This window comes from Oryctolagus cuniculus, chromosome 5, assembly GCF_964237555.1.
Source record: "Oryctolagus cuniculus chromosome 5, mOryCun1.1, whole genome shotgun sequence".
In the NCBI taxonomy this organism is placed as follows: Eukaryota; Metazoa; Chordata; class Mammalia; order Lagomorpha; family Leporidae; genus Oryctolagus; species Oryctolagus cuniculus.
In genome coordinates this window covers 52,604,923-52,625,015 of record NC_091436.1, presented here as the reverse complement: position 1 = coordinate 52,625,015, position 20,093 = coordinate 52,604,923, and the positions used below count along the sequence as shown (strand labels likewise).

Sequence of the window (20,093 nt, the reverse complement as noted above, 5' to 3'; positions counted from 1 at the left end):
ATGACCTCATTTAACTTTTGTTTTCAAAACCTTTATTTTTTTCCCCTTCTATTTAACCTTTATTAAAAGAAGCACTAAGGTGTGGACATGCAGTACATCATGTTTATTACCAAAATTATTAACAAAAATATAAAACTTATATACATGCATTTTCCTTGCATACATTTATTCTCTATAATATTGATTTTTGTTCAAGTAGGTTATCTACAGTATGTAAACATCCTTGGATTGACCTCACACAGATTAGGATATCCCTGTTACCCCTGCTTTGATCAGATACTTCTTTTTACTTGTCGTTTGTAGCATCTAATCTCCACATTTGGCACATGGAAAAGGCATCTACAAGTGCAAAAGAGGCAGGCTTTCTGGTTTCATTCTGAACAATTTTGCAAGGGTACAGTTAAAGAGCTGGGAGGAGCTCATGAGCAGGCCACATTGGTGGTGGTGGATTAGCTGTAAAGCAACTCTTGGTCCAGCCATTGTACTGGAGCACAAAGTCAATGTCTTCCCCCCCCCCCCCACTCTTTCCCATGCAAAGATGATTCAGTTTCGCCTTATCTCAAAAAGAGTTAAAAGAAATTCCATCCATCCCAGACAAATAGGTTAATTTCAGTCAGGAACCATTTTTCTGCTTCTTTTGCGTGGGTTGCTTTTTGCGTTTTGATGATCCAGCAAAACTTTCCATTTAGGAAAATAAAATAAGATTAAAAAATAGATATGAAAGTAGAACTTTCCATCTGCGTTCAGTTACCAACTCTGCGTTTAAGACGAGAGCCTCTTCGTGGTGATAAAGTGAGAAACCTTGAAGAACAGCAAAGAAAGGCCAAGCCTGCCCTAACACCGTGGACCCTAAGCTTCTGAATTACAATATCAAAAAAAATTTTTTTAAAAAACTGGCAGTTGGAGATTATTCCCTCTTCCTGGGTTTCCTTTCGATTACCTAGCGTGACCTAACCAAGTAAAGCTGATCCAGAGACAGCTCTGCTCGCCCACTCACGCCCATCCTCACTCTTTAGCACAGTATTGCTCATGTGATCGGCCGCACCTCGTCCGCGTAGCATCTGCCGGGAACTTCTGCATTTGGTCGCAGGCCTGCCTCCAGGCTTCCGTCACCACAGGGGCGAGACCGTCCAATGCTCGGTACGGCTCCACCAGCTTCCGGAAGCGGGGTCCCCAGTCCGTCAGGAAGTCGAGGCTGTGCGCGGAGTCTGATGTGGCAGACTGCAGGGAGCTTAGTGGCCCTGCCACGGAGCTGTCTGTCTTGAACAGGTATCTGGAGGGAGCTGAAGGGCGGAACCCACAGGTTCATATAGGTTTGGTAGAGCTTGGCCAGTGCACGGCTATGGACAGTGCTGTTGGTGGTGCCGTGTCTGGGGCACGTAGTGGGAGAGGCTCTTGATCTCGGGCAGCACGTCCTGCCGTGTCTTGGGGCCAGTGTCCACCTGCGCTTTACCTGGGTTCCATGTGGCCGGGATGTTGAAGGCATTGGTGTCCTCGCTGCTGCCCTCGTCGTCATAGCTGATGATGATCTCTTCATCGTCGATGGTGTACGGCTGTTTCCGGTGCTGCCTCATGGACAGAATGGGCAGCACCAGAACTAAGAGAACATAGATATAGGCCACGATGGCAATGAGGCCATCACGGGTCACAATGACTGGGAGCAGGTAGGCCTCAGGGCTGCAGGACATGACATGGCCGTCGTCGTCACAGCTGCACACCTGGATGGTAAGTGTGTGCTGCTCAGCGCTGGCGCCCCACTGTCCGCTCTCAAGACTGGCAGGTAAAAGACACTCTGCTATTGCTGCCAGAAACCAGACCGCCTAGGCAGAGTCCGGGCAGTGTTATCTTTTAGGTACTTTATTAGTTACCACAGATCAGGGAGAACATATGGTATCTGTCATTTAGGGATTGGCTTATTTCACTAATTATAATGTTTTCCAGTTGCATCCATTTTGTTGCAAATGACCTGATTTCATTTTTGGCCTCTGTGTAGTGTTCAATGGTGTACATATGCCATAATTTCTTTATCCAGTCTTCAGTTGACGGACATCTGGATTGATTTCATATCTTAGCTGTTGTGAATTGAGCTGCAGTAAACATGGGGGTACAGATAGTTCTTTCATATGCAGATTTCATTTCCTCTGGCCAAGTTTCTAGGAGTGAGATGTCTGGGTCATTTGGTAAGTCTATATTCAAATTCCTAAGGTGTTTCCATATTGTCTTCCACCGTGGCTGCACCAGTTTGCATTCCCACCAACAATGGATTAGGGTACCTTTTTTTCCTGCATCCTGGCCAGCATTTGTTGTTTGTTGATTTCTGTATGAAAGCCATTCTGACTTGGGTGAGGTGAAACCTCATTGTGGTTTTGATTTTCATTTTCCTGATGGCTAGCGATCCTGAGCATTTTCTCAAGTGTACTTTTCATTATAGTGCTAATATTTTATGTAGTAGTTTGGTTAATGTCCGTGTCTTCCAGTAGACAGTGGTGAGATCCTTGAGAAGAGATTTTCTTGTTTCATAATTGTTTCTTCCATAACTGGCAGGAAATTCCTAATTTTACCATGTAAGATGATAAACAGTGGTCACTTAATCAATTTTGTATATAAAAGTAATTATTCATGAATGATTATTTGATATTTCCTGGGAAACAGTGTTATGATGCAAGAATTAATTTTATGAAATAGTGAAGTTTTAAAAGTAACCCATGAGTCTTTAGAGATAAAAAAAGGTTGAAGTAATTTGTATAATTTATTAACATAAGTGTACTTTAAAAAGTTCGAGGAGAAATGGACTTAAAAGACAAATTTATTTTAGGACCAGCTCTGTGGCTCAGTGGGTTAAGCCGCCACCTGCAATGCCAGCATTTCATGTGGACACCAGTTGGAATGCTGGCTCTTCACTTCTGCTCCAGATTCCTGATAATGTACTTGCAAAAGCAGTGGAATATGGTCCAAGTGCTTAGGCCCCTGCCACTCAGGTGGGAGACCCAAATGAAGCTTCTGGCTCCTGCTTTGGCCTGGCTCAGTCCCAGCCATTGCGGCCATTTAGGAGTGAGCCATTGGTTGGAAGATCTCTTTTTCTCCATCTCTCCTTGTCTCTGTAACTTTGCCTTTAAAATAAATAAAATAAACCTTTTTTAAAAAAAGAATACTAAAAGATAAATTTATTTGGGTGTAAAAATTTTTGAAATCCAAGCATATTGTTTTCTTCTTTTTTTAAGATTCATTTGTGTATTTGAAAGTCAGAGTTACACAGAGAGAGGAGAGGCAGAGAGAGAGAGAGAGGTCTTCCATCCGATGGTTCACTCCCCAGTTGGCTGCAATGGCTGGAGCTGTGCTGATCCGAAGCCAGGAGCCAGGAGCTTCTTCTGGGTCTCCCACGTGGGTGCAGGGGCCCAAGGACTTGCCCATCTTCTACTGCTTACCAGGCCATAGCAGAGAGCCGGATTGGAAGAGGAACAGCCGAGTCTCAAACCAGCGCCCATATGGGATGCCAGCCCTTCAGGCCAGGGCGTTAACCCGCTGCACCACAGTGCCGGCCCTGCATATTGTTTTCTTAATACATATTTTACATGGACTTTTTGAGAACTCTTCATATAGTACTTGCAGTTCTGGAGATTTTGACAAATTTTTCTTTTAGGAAAACTTCAGTTTTTAGGTTGTAATTTAAAATCAGAAAAACATAGACTTTGGTTGGAGAAAATACACTCCTTTGTGCAAATTATAGATTGTGAAGATTGAGTATCTGTTTTTCTGTCTCTATGAGCAAGGTGTCATTTTCCAGATCTCTAGCCCACCCAATCCCACCACTTACATCCTTCAGCTTGCATTTGTCATATATCTTTTCTAAGTAGTCATTGGAAATGAGAATGGTCTTCATGATTGGCTTAGACTAATTAGAATTGGCCCTTGAACTTAGAGATGGAGCCAGACTCCTCTGAATTATTTGGTCATGTGGAAGATGTGGGTGTCTGAATAAATCAAGGCACTGTTGTTAGGAATAGATGTGTGTGACAAACAGTAATATCTGCTAAATATTCTATTTCCACAACAAAGTTTACTCGCTGTGACCTTTGAAAGCTGAAAAATCCAATACTGAAGGAGAGTTGCTACACATGGGTCATAAGTGCCAGGTAGGGGAGAGTTATGTGGCAGAAAAGTGGAATGAAGAGCATGGGAGTGGTGAAACCCAGCTAGAGGCAGGCTGGGTAGGGATTCAGGCAGAGATGGGGTCACGAAGTGGATCCTAGAGGGAGGAGAACTCACTTGAAAGGACAACTTGGTAGGCTGCAAATTTTGCCTTGGGCCATCAAATTCAAATGCTTGTATAGCTCATATATAACCCAGCAGCCCGAGGCCATTGCAGCACAGATATAAGTTGAGGGTCAGGACTATAAGCTGTTTCTGAAAATAATTAAGTCAGGGGGGAATCTCACCTCTCTAGACATTTATGGAGTCTTACTGCACAAGGGATTGCATACATATTTGGGGGTGAGGAGTAGAATTACCAGATACTTTGCAGGGCCCAGTGCAAATTGAAACTTTAGGACTCCTTGTTAAAAATTTGTTAGGAATTTGAAGATTTTGAAAGCAGAGACTTTTGCTAAATGCAGGGTCTTTCTAAGCATGGGACTGTCTGACCACACAGGTCACATGCCCAGGGAGCCACTTCTCATGGAGAATGTTGATCTCTGTAGTGTCTGAAAAGGCACCAAGTGGTAAGTGGTTTCCACAATCCTTTTTTTTTTTTTCTTTTTTTTGACAGGCAGAGTGGACAGTGAGAGAGAGAGACAGAGAGAAAGGTCTTCCTTTTTCCGTTGGTTCACCCTCCAATGGCTGCCCCGGCCGGCGCGCTGCAGCCGGCGCACCGCGCTGATCGGAAGGCAGGAGCCAGGTGCTTCTCCTGGTCTCCCATGGGGTGCAGGGCCCAAGTACTTGGGCCATCCTCCACTGCACTCCCTGGCCACAGCAGAGAGCTGGCCTGGAAGAGGGGCAACCGGGACAGAATCCAGCGCCCTGACCAGGACTAGAACCCGGTGTGCTGGCGCCACAAGGCGGAGGATTAGCCTAATGAGCCACGGCGCCGGCCCACAATCCTTTTAATGAAGCGTCATAAATATTTGATATGGCAGTCCCACTGCAACCATGTTACATCAACTAGAGTGCAGTATCAGCACAGCACAGGGAATCGGAAGAAACGGTTCCTAGGTCCAGTTCCGCAATTGCGAACAAGTTACTTAACTTTTTCAGATATTGGTTTGCTCACTCGTTAGAACTCGTACAAGTCAGCAATTTTCAAATCTTTCTTTTTAAAGTAGTAAACCTCCCTTTCCATCAAAAATCTTAATTATGGATTTTTCTGTCTCCACCAAATTCATGTGATAGTCACCCTTATGAATGGGATTAGTGCCCTTTCAAGATGTTGAGGGACCAAAGTTCTTCCCTTCTACCAAATCAAGACAGCAAAAATATGGCCACCTATGAATTAAGAAGTGGATCCTTACCAGATACTAAATCTGTCAGTGCCTTGTTGTTGGACTTCTCACCTTCTGTAACTGGGAAAAATTTTTGTTGTTTAAGTCACCTGGTTAATGGTGTTTTGTAATAACAGGCCAAATGAATCAAGACAGAATCTTTTTTTTTTTTTTTTGGACAGGCAGAGTGGACAGTGAGAGAGAGAGACAGAGAGAAAGTCTTCCTTTGCCTTTGGTTCACCCTCCAATGGCCGCCGCGGCCAGCGCTGCGGCCGGCGCACTGCGCTGATCCGTTGGCAGGAGCCAGGTACTTCTCCTGGTCTCCCATGTGGTGCAGGGCCCAAGGACTTGGGCAATCCTCCACTGCACTTCCTGGCCACAGCAGAGAGCTGGCCTGGAAGAGGGGCAACCAGGACAGAATCCGGCGCCCTGACCGGGACTAGAACCCGGTGTGCCTGCGCCGCAAGGTGGAGGATTAGCCTAGTGAGCCGCGGCACCGGCCAAGACAGAATCTTAAATACAAAACAGATAAAAGAGAAATTTCTTGGAGTAAATTCTCTTTTCTGATAGAAACAGCATCTGAATTCCATGGAATAATGAGACCCATCTGTTTGGATCAAGGTTGCAAACTTCAGACTTCTGGTCAAATCTAGCTTTTGCCTGTATTTTTGCATAAACTTTTGTTGAAACAACACACTCATTTGTTTACATATCATCTCTGTCTTCTTTTGCTCCACAGTGTTAGAATTGAGTAATCTTGATAGAACCTGAGTGGCCGCCAAAGGCTAAAATATTTACTATTTGGTCCTTCACAGAGAAAGTTTGCCACCTTCTGATCTTGATGATTTATTCTGATGATGCTGGCAAGATGGCAAAGAGAAGGCATGAAGGTTTCCAGACATGGAGGAATGGGCATGTTAATAAGGCAGGAAGTTAGATATCATCCAACAAGCTAGAGGCCCAGTTAGTGGAACCGTTGTATGGCTATGGATTTAGACAATGAAATAAGACCAAACCCAGTTGCCAAGATAGAGATGCAAGGCTGAATTGAGAAAAGTAGGAAGTTTGCCTAGACGAGAACTTACCTGAGTATGGATGATTCTTGCAGTTTTTCCCAAAAGTGGTCTAGAATCCAGAATCCCTCAGGGAAATGGAGTTGGGAAATTTAGAAGTACTGGCACAGGAACCAGTACTTCTGGTGGGCTTTCACAAAACTGTAGGGATGAGAAATAATGTCTCGGCAAGAGCATGAAAAGGAAACACTCATGTTGGTAGTAAATTGACTAAAGAAAATAAACAGAAGGGAAGAAACCGAGAGGATAGAGTAGTAATTAAAATAAAGCAAAAACATGTTTCCTGTGGATCAGTGATAGGCACTATAAAATGACTAGGGTTACAAAGATGCACAAGTCATTCTTTGACCTTAAGGAGTATATATAGATGTCTTAAAGTACAACCATGCTGGAATGTAATCCTGTGCCTTTGAGGCTCCCTATGGTCATTTCAAAAGTAGAGATCCTATGATACATCTCCATACCTACTGAATCTGAGTTTCTGCAACTGGGGCTTGGGCAAATTTATGGGCTAACTTAAAACCCCACTTACAGATTCATGTATTGGAGCCCTAAAAACCCAATACCTCGGAAAGTTACTATATTTGGAGAGAGCACCACTTAAAGAAGTTTAAGTTAAAATGAGTCAGTAGGATGGGCTCCAATCCAATCTGACTGGTGTCCTTATATAATGAGGGAATTTGGCCTCACAGAAAGTTACCAGAGATGCACATGCACAGAGGGATGACGATGAGAGGGCACAGAGAAGAGGGGGCTACCTGCAAGCAAGCAGGGGGTACCTCCGGAGAAACTAAACATGTTCAAACTTTGATCTTGAAGGTCTAGCGTCCAGAACTGTGAGAAAATATCTTTCTGTTGTTTAAGCCTTTCAGTCTGCATTATTATGTTGTGGCAGCCTGTCATGGTTAATTTAAGAGTCAATTTGACTGTATTAAGGAATACCTAGAAACCTAGAAAAACATAATTTTGGGTCTGTTGACAATGATGATTCCAAAAGAAATTAGCTTGTGAGTCTGAGCTGACCAGGTGGGAAGACTAGCCTCAATGAAGGTGGATAGCATCAATTGACTGGGTCTGTAGAGAATCTGAAAGGTGAATTGGCCTCTCTCTGAGAGTTGGGGCACTCTTGATCATCAGAACTCCAGGCTTACTGGCCATTGGACGCTGGGATGTAAGCCAGTGGTTTTGTTGCTGGTACTCAGGATTTTGGCCTTGAACTAGGAATTATACTCTCAGCTTCCCTGGTTCTGAGGCCTTCAGATTTGGATTAAGCCATGCTAATAGCATACCAGGGTCTCTAGCCAGCAGTTAACTTGTCATTAAAGTTGTCACTTGCCACAATTATGTGAGCCAGTTCCCCCAAAATGTCCCTTTTCATATATCAAAACACACATTCTATCAACTTTTCCCTCTATAGAACACTGGCTAATATACAGTCCTAGCAAATGAATACATCATGTGTGAATTTAAACATACATGTAAATGACTGATATACTTGATTGAGAACCATTTGGTTAGAGTTAAGATGCAGACCCAAGGGAAAAGTATAGGAAATTCTGCCTTAGACATCAAAAAGAATAATGAACTTGGTGTTGCCTGTGAGGGCTCCCCATGCCTATTATTTTGGTTTGTCGTCCTGAAGCAGCTGTGTTGGTACTAAGCCCCCTACTGGCTATGAGAAATACTTCACTTGCTACCTTGGTACTGCTTTGTTTCTGGTTAAGATTGTCCCACATAATTTTTCTTGGAAATTCTTGCTCTCAAACAATTGGAGCTGGCATGTTTTCCCCTGTTATGTGCTCTTTGTCTCATAAACATTTTGTCATGTTGGAAGCTGTGCAAGAGACAAATGCCAAAGAACGAGGCTTTTCTTACTGTTAAATGATTTATTTGTATTTTTATTTTTAAAAATATTTATTTATTTACTTGAAAGGCAGAATTATACACAGAGAGAGAAAGAGACAGAGAGACAGAGAGAGAGAGAGAGAGAGAGAGAGAGAGAGAATATCTTCCATCTGCTGGTTCATTCCCCAAATGACTGCAAGGGCCAGACCAAAGCTAGAAGCCAGGAATTCCTTCTGGATCGCTCATGTGGATGGCAGAGGACCAAGTGCTTGAACCATCTTCTGCTGCTTTCTTAGATACATTATCAGGGAGCTGGATTGGAATTGGAGCAGCCTAGACTTGAACTAGTGTTTATATGGGATGCTAGTGTCACAGATGGCAACTTGATCTGCTGCACCACAATACTGGGCCTGAACTATTTTTAAACCAGACAAAATAAAGACCATTTTTTGATGAAGCAATCTCATTGCTATCCATGACTTGTTGCTGCAATTCTGTTTCTGGAAGAGTTGCAGCATCAGTCAATTTCAATGAAGTGGATATGAAGCATATTTGACTCTAATGAAGGAAGATTCATTTCCTAGCAATCTTTATTTGACCAAAAACAGTAAGGTTTGAATATGTTAGTCTTTATGCAGAGAATATTAATGTGTTCCTTATTTTTCCTGGTAGAATTGAATCAAAACAGGTTTTGACAAAGCAGTCAACTGAATCAAAATTTGAGGTCACCTTGACTCCTGCCTTTTATTACTTAAAGTGGCATATATTCAGTTAAAATAAAATTCGAATAGCCTGTTTTCTCACTGGTTCTAATAGAAAAGATCCTGAACTCAACCATTTAATTAAACACTTCTCACTTCTTTTTAAAGAAGAAATTATCTGTTAAGCACTAGATTTCAAAAGTGACATCAGAAACAGGGTGGAACAGGAGATATTCACCTTCACTCACTCACAGAAAACAAAAACCAGACAACTCTCCACAAACAGAAATAGCTCTAAAGAACTCACATGGCAAAACAGTGGAACAACCTGAGGATAACTGCACAACACGGGTAGGAAGAACAGTTTCATTTGTCCTGTAGTTCCCCTAGCGGGGAAAAGGGATGGCCAGTGTTCTTAGCCTTTTACAGTCAAGGATCTGCTTTGGTATCACCCAACCCAAGTCAACCCACATCACTGGGGAGACCATCACAGCTGAGACATCTGATGGCTGAAAACAAAGAATGCATGCACTGTCAGTATTATCCATTTGGTATATGCCGCTGTGTTCTCAGTGGCTTGATCTCCGGCTTTCACCACTGTAGGATTTCAACAGCTCTTGTGTTGTTACTCCCCCTTACCTGCAAATGTTTCAGGACTCCACGGTGCTTGCCACTGTGGATACTAGAGCTCTTCTCCGCAGAGGATGCCAGAATCTTTTATCTCTAGGAGCTGCAGATTTTCACTTTGATGGTATCCAGCCACCTGAGCTGCCATCCTTCTTCCTTGCTTTCTCTTCAGAAATTCCCTGGCTCATGTCACTGTGGGTATTTCTGTTCCAGGAACAAACATGGACATTGCATGTGCATGCTTGCAAGTGACCTGGGCCTTTGTCACAAGCCCTGACTTCCAACACTGCACATGTGCCCATGGCTAATCCTGTGACAGTTTATGTACACAATTGACCCGCATTCCACAGTCAGCCTCCATTTCCCTGGGGTACCTGCAGCTGATCCCTAGAGCCACATGCATACACATGCTACCAGCCTTGCCTCTTGTAGCAGTGTGCATTCATTCAAACAGTCCTGACTCCTGTTGCTACCCCCCACCAGCATACTTACCCTTAGCTGATCCCTGCAGTTGAGCTTGTGCATATCACCAGCCGAACCCCTGTAGCCATGCGTGTACTTGTAGCTGGTTTCTGCAGTCAAGCACATTCACACTGCTGATCTCTTCCACCACTGTTGACCTTAAGTCTTAGCAAATTTGAGGAGATTGAAATTACATCAGGCACCTTCTGTTATCACTATAATATGGAACAAGAATCATCAATACAAGGAAAATGGAAAAATTCACAAGTATGTGGAAATTGAACAGCACCCTTCTGAACAACAAATGAGTCAAAGGATAAATCCAAGTGGAAATAAAAAAATCTTGGTATAAAATGAAAATGGAAATATAACATGAAATTTATATGATGCAGTAAAAGCAGTTCTAAGAAGGATGTCTATAATGATAGGTACTTACGGTAGGAAGAAAGATCTCAAATAATTTCATATTTCAAGGAACTAGAAAAAGAATAATCCCAGAGTAAAACTCAGAGGACAAACAAATGAAACAGAGACTAGAAAATATCTTAGCCAACTTTTCATTCCTATGATGGAATACTGAGGCAGCTAACTTAAAAGAGAAAAGATTTATTTGGTTTCCTGGAAATTCACAATCCAAAATCAGACATTTTCCATTGGTTCAGCCTCTGGTGATAATAATCTTGCTGGTAGAGTTCCAAGGTGGTGCTTAAAGATCATATGGCAAGTGACAGAGAACATGTATTTCTGTGGTCCCTTACAGAACCATCAGAATTCAATCATAGAGGTTACACCCTAAAACCCAACCTAATCCAATTGCCTGCCAATGGCCTGACCTCCGAACACCATAAAATAGACTAAATTTTCACCCTCTTAGTACCATTAACATGAGATTATGAGGACCAAACTTCTGAGTTTGGGGGGGGGGGCAAATTCAAACCATTAATATAGAATACAAAAATCTATAGGAATGAAATCAATCTCTTGAGATTTGATTATTTCTTTTTTTAAAAATTTATTTGACAGATAGATTTAGACAGTGAGAGGGAGAAACAGAGAGAAAGGTCTTCCTTCCATTGGTTCACCCTCCAAATGGCCGCTTCGGTGGGAGCTACACCGATCCAAAGCCAGGAGCCAGATGCTTCCTCCTGGTCTCCCATGTGAGTGCAGGGGCCCAAGCACCTGGGCCATCCTCCACTGCCCTCCCGGGCCACAGCAGAGAGCTGGACTGGAAGAGGAGCAACTGGGACTAGAACCCCGTGCCCACATGGGATGCCGGCGCCGCAGACGGAGGATTAACAAAGTGAGCCACGGCGCCGGCCCCTGATTATTGTTTCTAACCCTTGTTCATACTCCTGTGGAACTGTGGTCTATTTTTTTTACTTGTTGAATATTATGGTTTGTGGCACATTAAGCATGTGATTAGAGTGGACTGAAATTATGTTTTTGCAAAAATTAAAGTGAAGGAAGGGGAATGAGGGAGGGAAAGAAGAAGGGAAGTATGGCTATCTTAGAATTATACCTATGGGCCGGCGCCACTGCTCAATGGGCTAATCCTCCACCTGCGGCCCTGGCACACCGGGTTCTAGTCCCGGTCGGGGCACCGGATTCTGTCCCAGTTGCTCTTCTTCCAGTCCAGCTCTCTGCTATGGCCCGGGAGGGCGGTGGAGGATGGCCGCGGTCCCTGGGCCCTGCACCCGCATGGGAGACCAGGAGGAAGCACCTGGCTCCTGGCTTCGGATCAGCGCAGTGCGCCGGCTGCAGCGGCCATTGGGAAGTGAACCAACGGAAAAAGGAAGACCTTTCTCTCTGTTTCTCTCTCTCACTGTCCACTCTGCCTGTCTTTAAAAAAAAAAAAAAAAAAAAAAACCTATTAAATCTAGTCTGTTTATTAAAAGTTTAAAAAGAGAAAAAAACAATCAATGAAACTTAACTCTTTTGTAAACAGAAACAAAATAGAAACTCCTTTAGCTAAATTAGGAAGTAGAAGGAAAGAAATCAAACAGATAAAATGAGAAACAGAAGAGGAGACATTATAACTGATAACACAGAAATACTAATGATTATATATGTCTACTATGAACAACTATATACCAACAAATTGGATACTCTGGAAGAAATGAATCAGTTTCTAGAAACATAATTTACTGAGTCATGAAGAAATAGAAAAGTATTAACAGAATAAGAATAAGAAGCCTCAATCAGCAATCAAAATTTTCTCAACAAAGGAAAGTCCATGGCTTTTATAGAAAAATTCTACTAACCTTTTAAAGAAGAACTAATAGAAATCCTTCTCTAACCCTTCAAAACATTAGAATAGGAGGGAACTCTTCCAAGTTCATTTTATGAGGCTAGTATTACCTTAACACCAAAGTCAGAGAATGATGCCTCCAGATAATAAAATTATAAGCCAGACTCCATGATGAACGTAAATGCAAGAATCTTCAACCAAATACTATCAAACAATACTGAATAGAAGACTAAAAGAATTGCATACTATGATCAAATGAGTTTTATCTCTGAGACAAAAGGATGATTCAGCCTGCATAAATTAATAAATTTGATACATATTAATAAAATGTTAAAAAAGTGTAATAATGGTAGGCATTTTGAGCAGTGGTTAAAATGTAATTTGGGGTGTCTGCATTCCATATTGAAGGGCCTAGGTTTGAGTTTTAGTTCCTTCCAATTCCACCTTCCTGCTAAATGAGCATACTGGGAGGCATCAGGTGATGTCTCAAGTACTTGAGGCCCAGATACCCACATGGTAGAATCAGACTGAATTCTAGGTTCCTGGCTTTGGCCTGGCCAAGACCCAGCTGTTATGGTCATTTGTGGAGTGAACCAGCAGATGGTAGATCTCTTTGTGTCTCTGTCTCTGTTGCTCTCTGCTTTTCAAGTAAATAAAAAATAAGCAAATAAAAATTTATAACTAAAAAAGGTGTGATCATCTCAAAAATGCAAAAAAGTATTTGACAAAATTAAATGGCTCTTTTCTGATTAAAAACTCTCAACAATTATATATATAAGGAAGATTGAAGAATATCCACAATAAAGGCCGTTTATCACAAGTCCACAGAAAATATTATACTCAGTCATGAAAGGCTGAAAACACTTTCTCTAAAATCAGGAAGAATGCAAAATGTTCACCCTTGCCATTTCTATTTAATATAGTACTGAAAATCCTAGCCAGAGCAATTAAGCAAGAAAAAGGAATAAAAAGGCATATAAACTTTCTCTGTTTGAAGATGACATTATTCAATGTAATTACCATCAACAGAGAAAACAGTCCTAAAATTTGTGTGAATTCACAAGACCATGCAACCTTGAGTAGGAACAGCAAAGCTGGAGACCCCACACTTACTGGTTTCAATTATGTTACAAATAATCAAAACCATATAGTACTGACATAAAAATAGCCATATGAACCAGTGGAACCGAATAGAGAGCTCAAAAATACATCTAAATACTATATATAACAATGTGCACTAATGTATGATATACTGCTAATAATATATAATATATTCATATATACATTATGACCTCCATATTGTTAAAATGATAGCATTTCATTCCACAGCCAACAGACATTTGGATTGTTTCCTCTTCTTGGTTATTTTGAATAATGCTGCAATAAACATGAGACTACAAATGTCTCCTCCACAGATTGATTTCACTTCCTGTAGGTATGCTCTCAGTAGTGGCACTGCAACGGTTACCTGGTAGCTCTTTTTAAAATTTTTTTAGGGCCTCCATACTATTTTCCACAATGGCTGCACTAGTTTATGTTCCCACTATCAGTGTTTAAGCATTGCCTTTTCTCCCCACCCTTTCTTACCTATTGTCTTTTTGATAATAGCTAATCTAACTGGAGGGAGGTGACATCTCATTGTAGTTTTGATTTGCATTTCCCTGATGATTAAGGTATTTTTTCATGTATCTGTTGGCCATTTTGTTTGGCTTTTGTTTTGAAAAATGTCTGAGTCTATTGTTTATTAAATTTGTTTCCTTTTTTTTTTTTTACTAATTTAGATGCATGTGTCCCAAGCAGCATTTTAACCACTGTGCCAAATTCCCACCCTCTCCCTGGAAGTTCTTGATGCTTGTTGACATACAACATCATCTGTGCACTGAAGGATTAGGAAGTTTTCCTAGTCTTTGTAATCTGCCTTTGTGTGTGTGTGTGTGTATGTTTACCTTGCAGAAATCCTAAGAAGTTTGCTTCTTTTTAAAATTTTATTTCTTTTACTTACTTATTTGAGATGGAGGCGAGAATGAGAGAGAGAGAACTAACTCCCACCTGTTGGTTCACTCTCTTAATTTTGTCAACAGCTGAGGCTGAGCCAGGGTAGGAGCTGAAACGGGGACTAGGAACTCAAGCCAGGTCTTTCACACAGGTGGCAGGAACCCAATTATTTGAATCATCACTACTACCTACCAGGGTCTGCCTTGCCAGTAATTTAGGGTCAGGAGTCAGATCCAGGAATTGAACCCAGGTACTCTGATGAGGGATGTGGCATCTTAACTACCAGGTTAAATGCCTGCCATAAAGTTTGCTTGTTTTCCCCTGAGCCAGTGGACACTTCTGCTACTTAAGCACTAGATGGCATCCTAAGTAGAGGTTAGCTCCAAGTCTGCTGCTCATGTGTTGCCCCTGTTTCAGCACTAGGGGCTACTCCTATCCTGGGTTTGTTGTTCAGAAATAATTGGCAGATGCTCCATCTGGGAGCTCTGGCTTGGGGGAGAGAGGCCTTTGGGCTTTGTTTGGTGCTGGTTCTCACTGCAGTGGGCCCACCTCTGAGCTCCAAGATAAAGTCCTGTACTGACTTTGCCACCCTATTTGCCATCGGCTAGAGTCTTGTTCTGCTATCTACCAGAGGCTGGGAAAAGAGTGGTAGAGGCAGTCTCTTGGGAACTTGGCTAAGGAGGGTCCACAGGCTCAATCCACAGGTATGGGCCTGGGGAACGAATTGGAGGCTCTGCTGACACTGAGTTTTACAGTGATGGGCCTGGTACCAAGATTCAACCATGATGTCTGGAATTAACTCCTTCTCTTTCTCCCCAGGAGGAAGCATGGCGTTGCACTGCTTGGTACTGGGGGAGTGATTGTACAGCAGTTCCTTCCTGCCTTCTTCAGTGAATCTTTTCTTGTTACTATACTAAAACCAGCACTGTGGTTTCTCATGTGGCTTCCTTAGTTCTTCTGAAGAGGCTTGGTGTGTAGCAACTGTTCAAGTCGGTGTCTCTGTGGGGTGCCAGTCACTGCAGCATCTTACTCAACTGCCACCTTGCTCCAGCTCCCAGCAGTACTTTCATGAGCTCCTGGAGACTAGGGACCAACGTCTGCAGTCAGATGAATGGGAGTTCATCTGAGCAGCTCTAGATACAAGCGAATTACTTAATCGCTAGCATTCCTAATTACTTATGTGTAAGATGCCAGTGATAATAATTAACTCATAGAGTTGGCATGAAGACAAAATAGAATAGTGCCTGTGAAGTACTTAATTCAGTGCCTGGAACAACATACAGACCACAAATGTTAGCTTTTGTGATTACTGGCCTCACTCACCCCAGAATTTGTCATGCTGATTCACACTTAAGTACCTAATAAATAAGAATACTACTGTATTGACTTTATAGTCCAGATTTATTGAATGCCTATGGGTATTTAAGCAATTCTTTTATGAAAGACAGGTTGTTGATAGTTCAAACAATGCATCTGGGGAATTTAGAAACAGGGCTCTGTGCTAGTTTTGCTCTGTTTATTTCCTGGGCCAGTCCATTCTCCACACTTATTTGCCCTGGTCTGGCCTCAGCTGGCTTGCCACTCTAGACCATGTCAAGAGGGACCCCTCTTGCCAACAGACTTGAGTTCTTTGAATGGGAGACTCTAGCAGGGTGAAAGTGGAAGCAGGACATTATTCCCTGCTCCCTCCCTGTTTGAGTCTGAATCTGTGGGAGTGTCTGCAGCTGTTCACACCCACATCTCCCGTGGAGAGAGCAGCCCATCCACTGTTTTTTTTTTTTTTTTTTTTTTTTTTTTTTAGATTTATAATTTTTATTGACAAGGTTTGTAAGAATATTTAAAATCAAAGGCCAATTCTTAGGTCTCCGTTAGTTACTTATTCCATTCATTAAATGTACTTTCCCTAAAGTCTTAAGAAACAAGTCAAGCCTATGAAAACACCTGTTCACATTCAACATCAGTTTTACATATTTCTGTTCTATGATGCATTTTTTCAACACTCAATTGGTATATCAAATAATTTTTTATAGCAGCATGTTTTAGTTTAAGATTCAGAGATTATTTAACAAACTGATTAAGACAAAAGATAAAATCAGTCTCATTCAAGAGTGGTCCATATGCTGATCACCTAGAATCCTGATTGGCCAAAATTTCAAACCCAACACAAATATACTGAATTTCTTTAAAGGTAAAAATAAGCTTATTATCACTTCTGAGAAATACTTTGTCAGAGATAGCGGCTACTGCCTAACATTTCTGGCATCTTTATCTAGTTCCTTTATCATCATTATGAGGGTGATCAAGTTTCCTGTAAATATGAGCAATTTATATGGGCAAAGCAGTTAATAAGAATCGCTTCATTTACTAATAAGCCAAATGTGCTTGCTTGTATGTAACCCCTCTCCCCAAAGTTTTTGAAGCCATCCACTGTTGGTCCCAGCTTTCACTGAGTGCTGATACATCACACAGTTTCCTTCCCTTGTTTTTTTTCAGTGCTAGCAGTGGTGATGTCTTCCTGCTCTTGTTAGTCTGAGTACAGTGCCACTCATCAGCCCTGTCCACATATGGGAGGTGTGGGACTGCAGTCTTTTCGTTAAAGTCTTTTGAAGCTATCTGAGTTGGACTCAGTTTCCTGTTATGTACCTGACTCATACTACCCCTTTCTCAGACATTTTACTGCCCTCTACTGGAAACTTGTAGTAAGCAAAAGTTTTAGGTCTCCAGATGAATGGTGCCTTTTAGATATGGGCTAAAGTCAACAATCTAAAGCACAGCAAAGTCAGAGGCACAGAGCTTAACCTCTAATTAACTTATCTTCATACATCATGAAGGATTCCCAGAACCTCCTCATCTAGATCTTCAACGTGTCACCTGTGAATGCTTCCACATCCTCTATGCTTCTCTCTTCAATCTTCTCATCTTTACATAGAAGCTTTGTTCAGTTCTTATCTGTCCCTCCAATGGCAAATCTCATCATTCCCCACCAAGAGAAGTTGCCCTTGTTCCAGTTCTTTCATGTGTCTGGTAAGTTTTCCAGCTCAGATTTAGCTGGAGGGGGGCCGGTGCTGTGGCACAGTGGGTTAACGCCCTGGCCTGAAGCACTGGCATCCTATATGGGCACTGGTTCGAGACCGGGCTGCTCCTCTTCTGCTCTAGCTCTCTGCTATGGCCTGCGAGAGCAGTAGAGGATGGCCCAAGTACTTGGGCCCCCACACCCATGTGGGAGACCTGGAAGAAGCTCCTGGCTCTTGGCTTCGGATCGGCGCAGCTCCGGCCGTTGCGGCCATTTGGGGAATGAACCAATGGAAGGAAGACCTCTCTCTCTGCCTCTCCTCTCTCTGTGTAACTCTAACTTTCAAATAAATAAATAAATCTTTAAAAAATTTAGCTGTAGGAACATTTGTTAGTGGTTGTTTTTCTCATCATAAAAATCTGTTGACTCTGAAGAGAGGAAAATTGAGTTTTGATCCCATAAGCTTAGTGGTTGAAGTTAGAGATGGAGGTAGACAGGGGTGCTTGTATTCTGATTTAGTTTCCCACAAAGAATAACGTGACTACCTCCTTTTCAGTGATGACAAATATGTCACCATGAAGAAAATTAATTTTCTTCTGGAGACAACATTGTATATTCTCAAAGACTATATTTCTACTATTAGTGATATTTTGACCCTACTCTTTGCACACAAAGAACCTTAACATTATTATACGGTGGGAGATTTATTTAGTTCTGGGCCTATTTTCATAACCAAGAACTCTATCTTAGTTCAGTTTGCTTCAATGCAAATGCGAATCCCCTGGGCTGGTGACGACAGCCCAAGTAGTTTCTCCCTGATTGCCAATGTCACATTCCTACCTTACAGTACAAACACAGGTGTTACTAATTTAGAGTAAACTCCTCTCAAATTGTCTTGAGGCATATAGATTAAGTTAATGGTTCTCAACTGGGAACAATTTTACTTCACAGGTGATATTTGGCAATGTCTGGAAGTATTTTTGAATATGACTGTGAAGGGGAGAGTTTGATGCTGGGGACCAGAGGCCAGGCATCCTACTAAACATCCTGCAATGCACAGGACAGCTCCACACAAATACCCAGTTCAAAATTTGCCCCAGGCAGATTTCATCTCTGTTTTGATTAGGGAAGTAAAACCACTAGGACCTACTTTAGGACATGTCCTTGTGGAACTGTACTCTGATTCGAAGCAGGATCCCCTTCTGTGGATGAAAGGTCAATGTGACTTCCTTTTCCAACTTCCTGCTTTCCAGTAGCACAAGACATCACACACACTGTCTTACACATGCCCAGAGGAAACTTAGATGAATGTTAGGAACCTTCCAAAGCACCACCTGATTAGGGGTCAGTTCTGCCTCTCTATCCTAGAAATGGTGAGGGAAGATTGGACAGTATTTGTGGAAGAGAGAATGGCTTTCTTCCTTCTTTTCCTTCTTCACTTGTGTGTGACCTCCTTGCCAGATTAAATATATGATGCTTGGTTGTCTCAGCTCAGGCCATTAAACAAAATTACTACAGACTGGGTGGCTTAAATTTTGTAATTTTTTCCCTTCGCATTTCTGCAGGCTGGGAAGTCCAAGATAAAGGTGCTGGCTGATTCAGTTAAGGATGAAGGTTAGATTTCTAGCTTTTAGTTGTCTTCCTTCTTGCTATATCCTCACAAGGCCTTTCCTTTGTCCACATAGGGAGAGAGAGTGAGAGTGAGAGAGAGTGCATGTAAGTGCTCTTTTCCTGTTCCCATTTGGTCACTTAAGCTATTAGATTAGAATTCCACTCTGGCCGGCGCTGCGGCTCACTAGGCTAATCCTCCGCCTTGTGGCACCAGCACACCGGGTTCTAGTCCTGGTCGGGGCGCTGGATTCTGTCCCGGTTGCCCCTTTTCCAGGCCAGCTCTCTGCTGTGGCCAGGGAGTGCAGTGGAGGATGGCCCAAGTCCTTGGGCCCTGCACCCACATGGGAGACCAGGATAAGTACCTGGCTCCTGCCATCGGATCAGCGTGGTGCACTGGCCTCAGCGTGCCGGCCGCGGTGGCCATTGGAGGGTGAACCAACAGCAAAGGAAGACCTTTCTCTCTGTCTCTCTCTCTCACTGTCCACTCTGCCTGTCAAAAATAAATAAATAAAAAAAGAATTCCACTCTATGATCCTATGATCCAACTTAACTTTTACCACTTGTCTTCATATATCATCACAATAGAGTTAGAAATTTCACTATAATCTTGTAGAGGGGCACAGTTCAGTTTATAGTAGCATTTAATATGAATTTCAGACAAACAACAAATAATTTGTTGAAGCATAGTTATACTAAAACTTTTCATTGTTTATCTGAAATTTAAATTTAATTATGTATCTTTTTTTTTTCTAAATCTGGCATCCCTACCCTCTGGGCCATTAGTTGGCACTGGCAGTACAGATGTTGTTCTAGGATCAAAAATTGCAGGAGAAATCTGGTTGATTCTAAAGTTATATTTCTATAGGGCAAGTCTGGCTGGTTCTAAAAGTCATATCTCCTTCCCATTTCTGTTTCCTCCACTTAAGAAGCTCCTCTTTACTAACATTGTGTGTTTGTTCCAAGTACATTTATGCCCTTTCCTGAATTGAAAAGAATAAAGGTTGCCACTTGCACATGGAATGTAAGTTTTATTTGTTTCTACAT

The 20,093-nt window shown here is 42.2% G+C and overlaps 2 protein-coding genes across 4 annotated transcripts in view; one reads left to right on the top strand and one right to left on the bottom strand.

Annotated features, from left to right (window-relative positions):
* Positions 1 to 514: 514 nt before the first annotated feature.
* Positions 515 to 15,254, bottom strand: LOC127493245 (cadherin-20-like). Its single transcript, XM_070074917.1, has 3 exons — positions 15,054 to 15,254; positions 1,454 to 1,820; positions 515 to 1,283 (listed from the first exon to the last, which is right to left on the bottom strand). The coding sequence occupies exons 1-3, from the start codon at positions 15,252 to 15,254 to the stop codon at positions 1,006 to 1,008; spliced, it is 846 nt and encodes a 281-aa protein (XP_069931018.1). The 3' UTR covers positions 515 to 1,005.
* The window catches only part of SLC35F1 (solute carrier family 35 member F1), a 632,790-nt gene continuing 613,815 nt past the window's right edge, over positions 1,119 to 20,093 (top strand). The window contains exon 1 of one of the 3 annotated variants that reach the window (XM_051854382.2): positions 1,119 to 1,269. The gene's annotated coding sequence lies outside the window, so the exon portion shown is untranslated. Of the gene's footprint in view, positions 1,270 to 1,696; positions 1,781 to 20,093 lie in introns of those variants that run through there. The other 2 variants (XM_051854383.2, XM_070073671.1) reach the window with 2 other exon arrangements.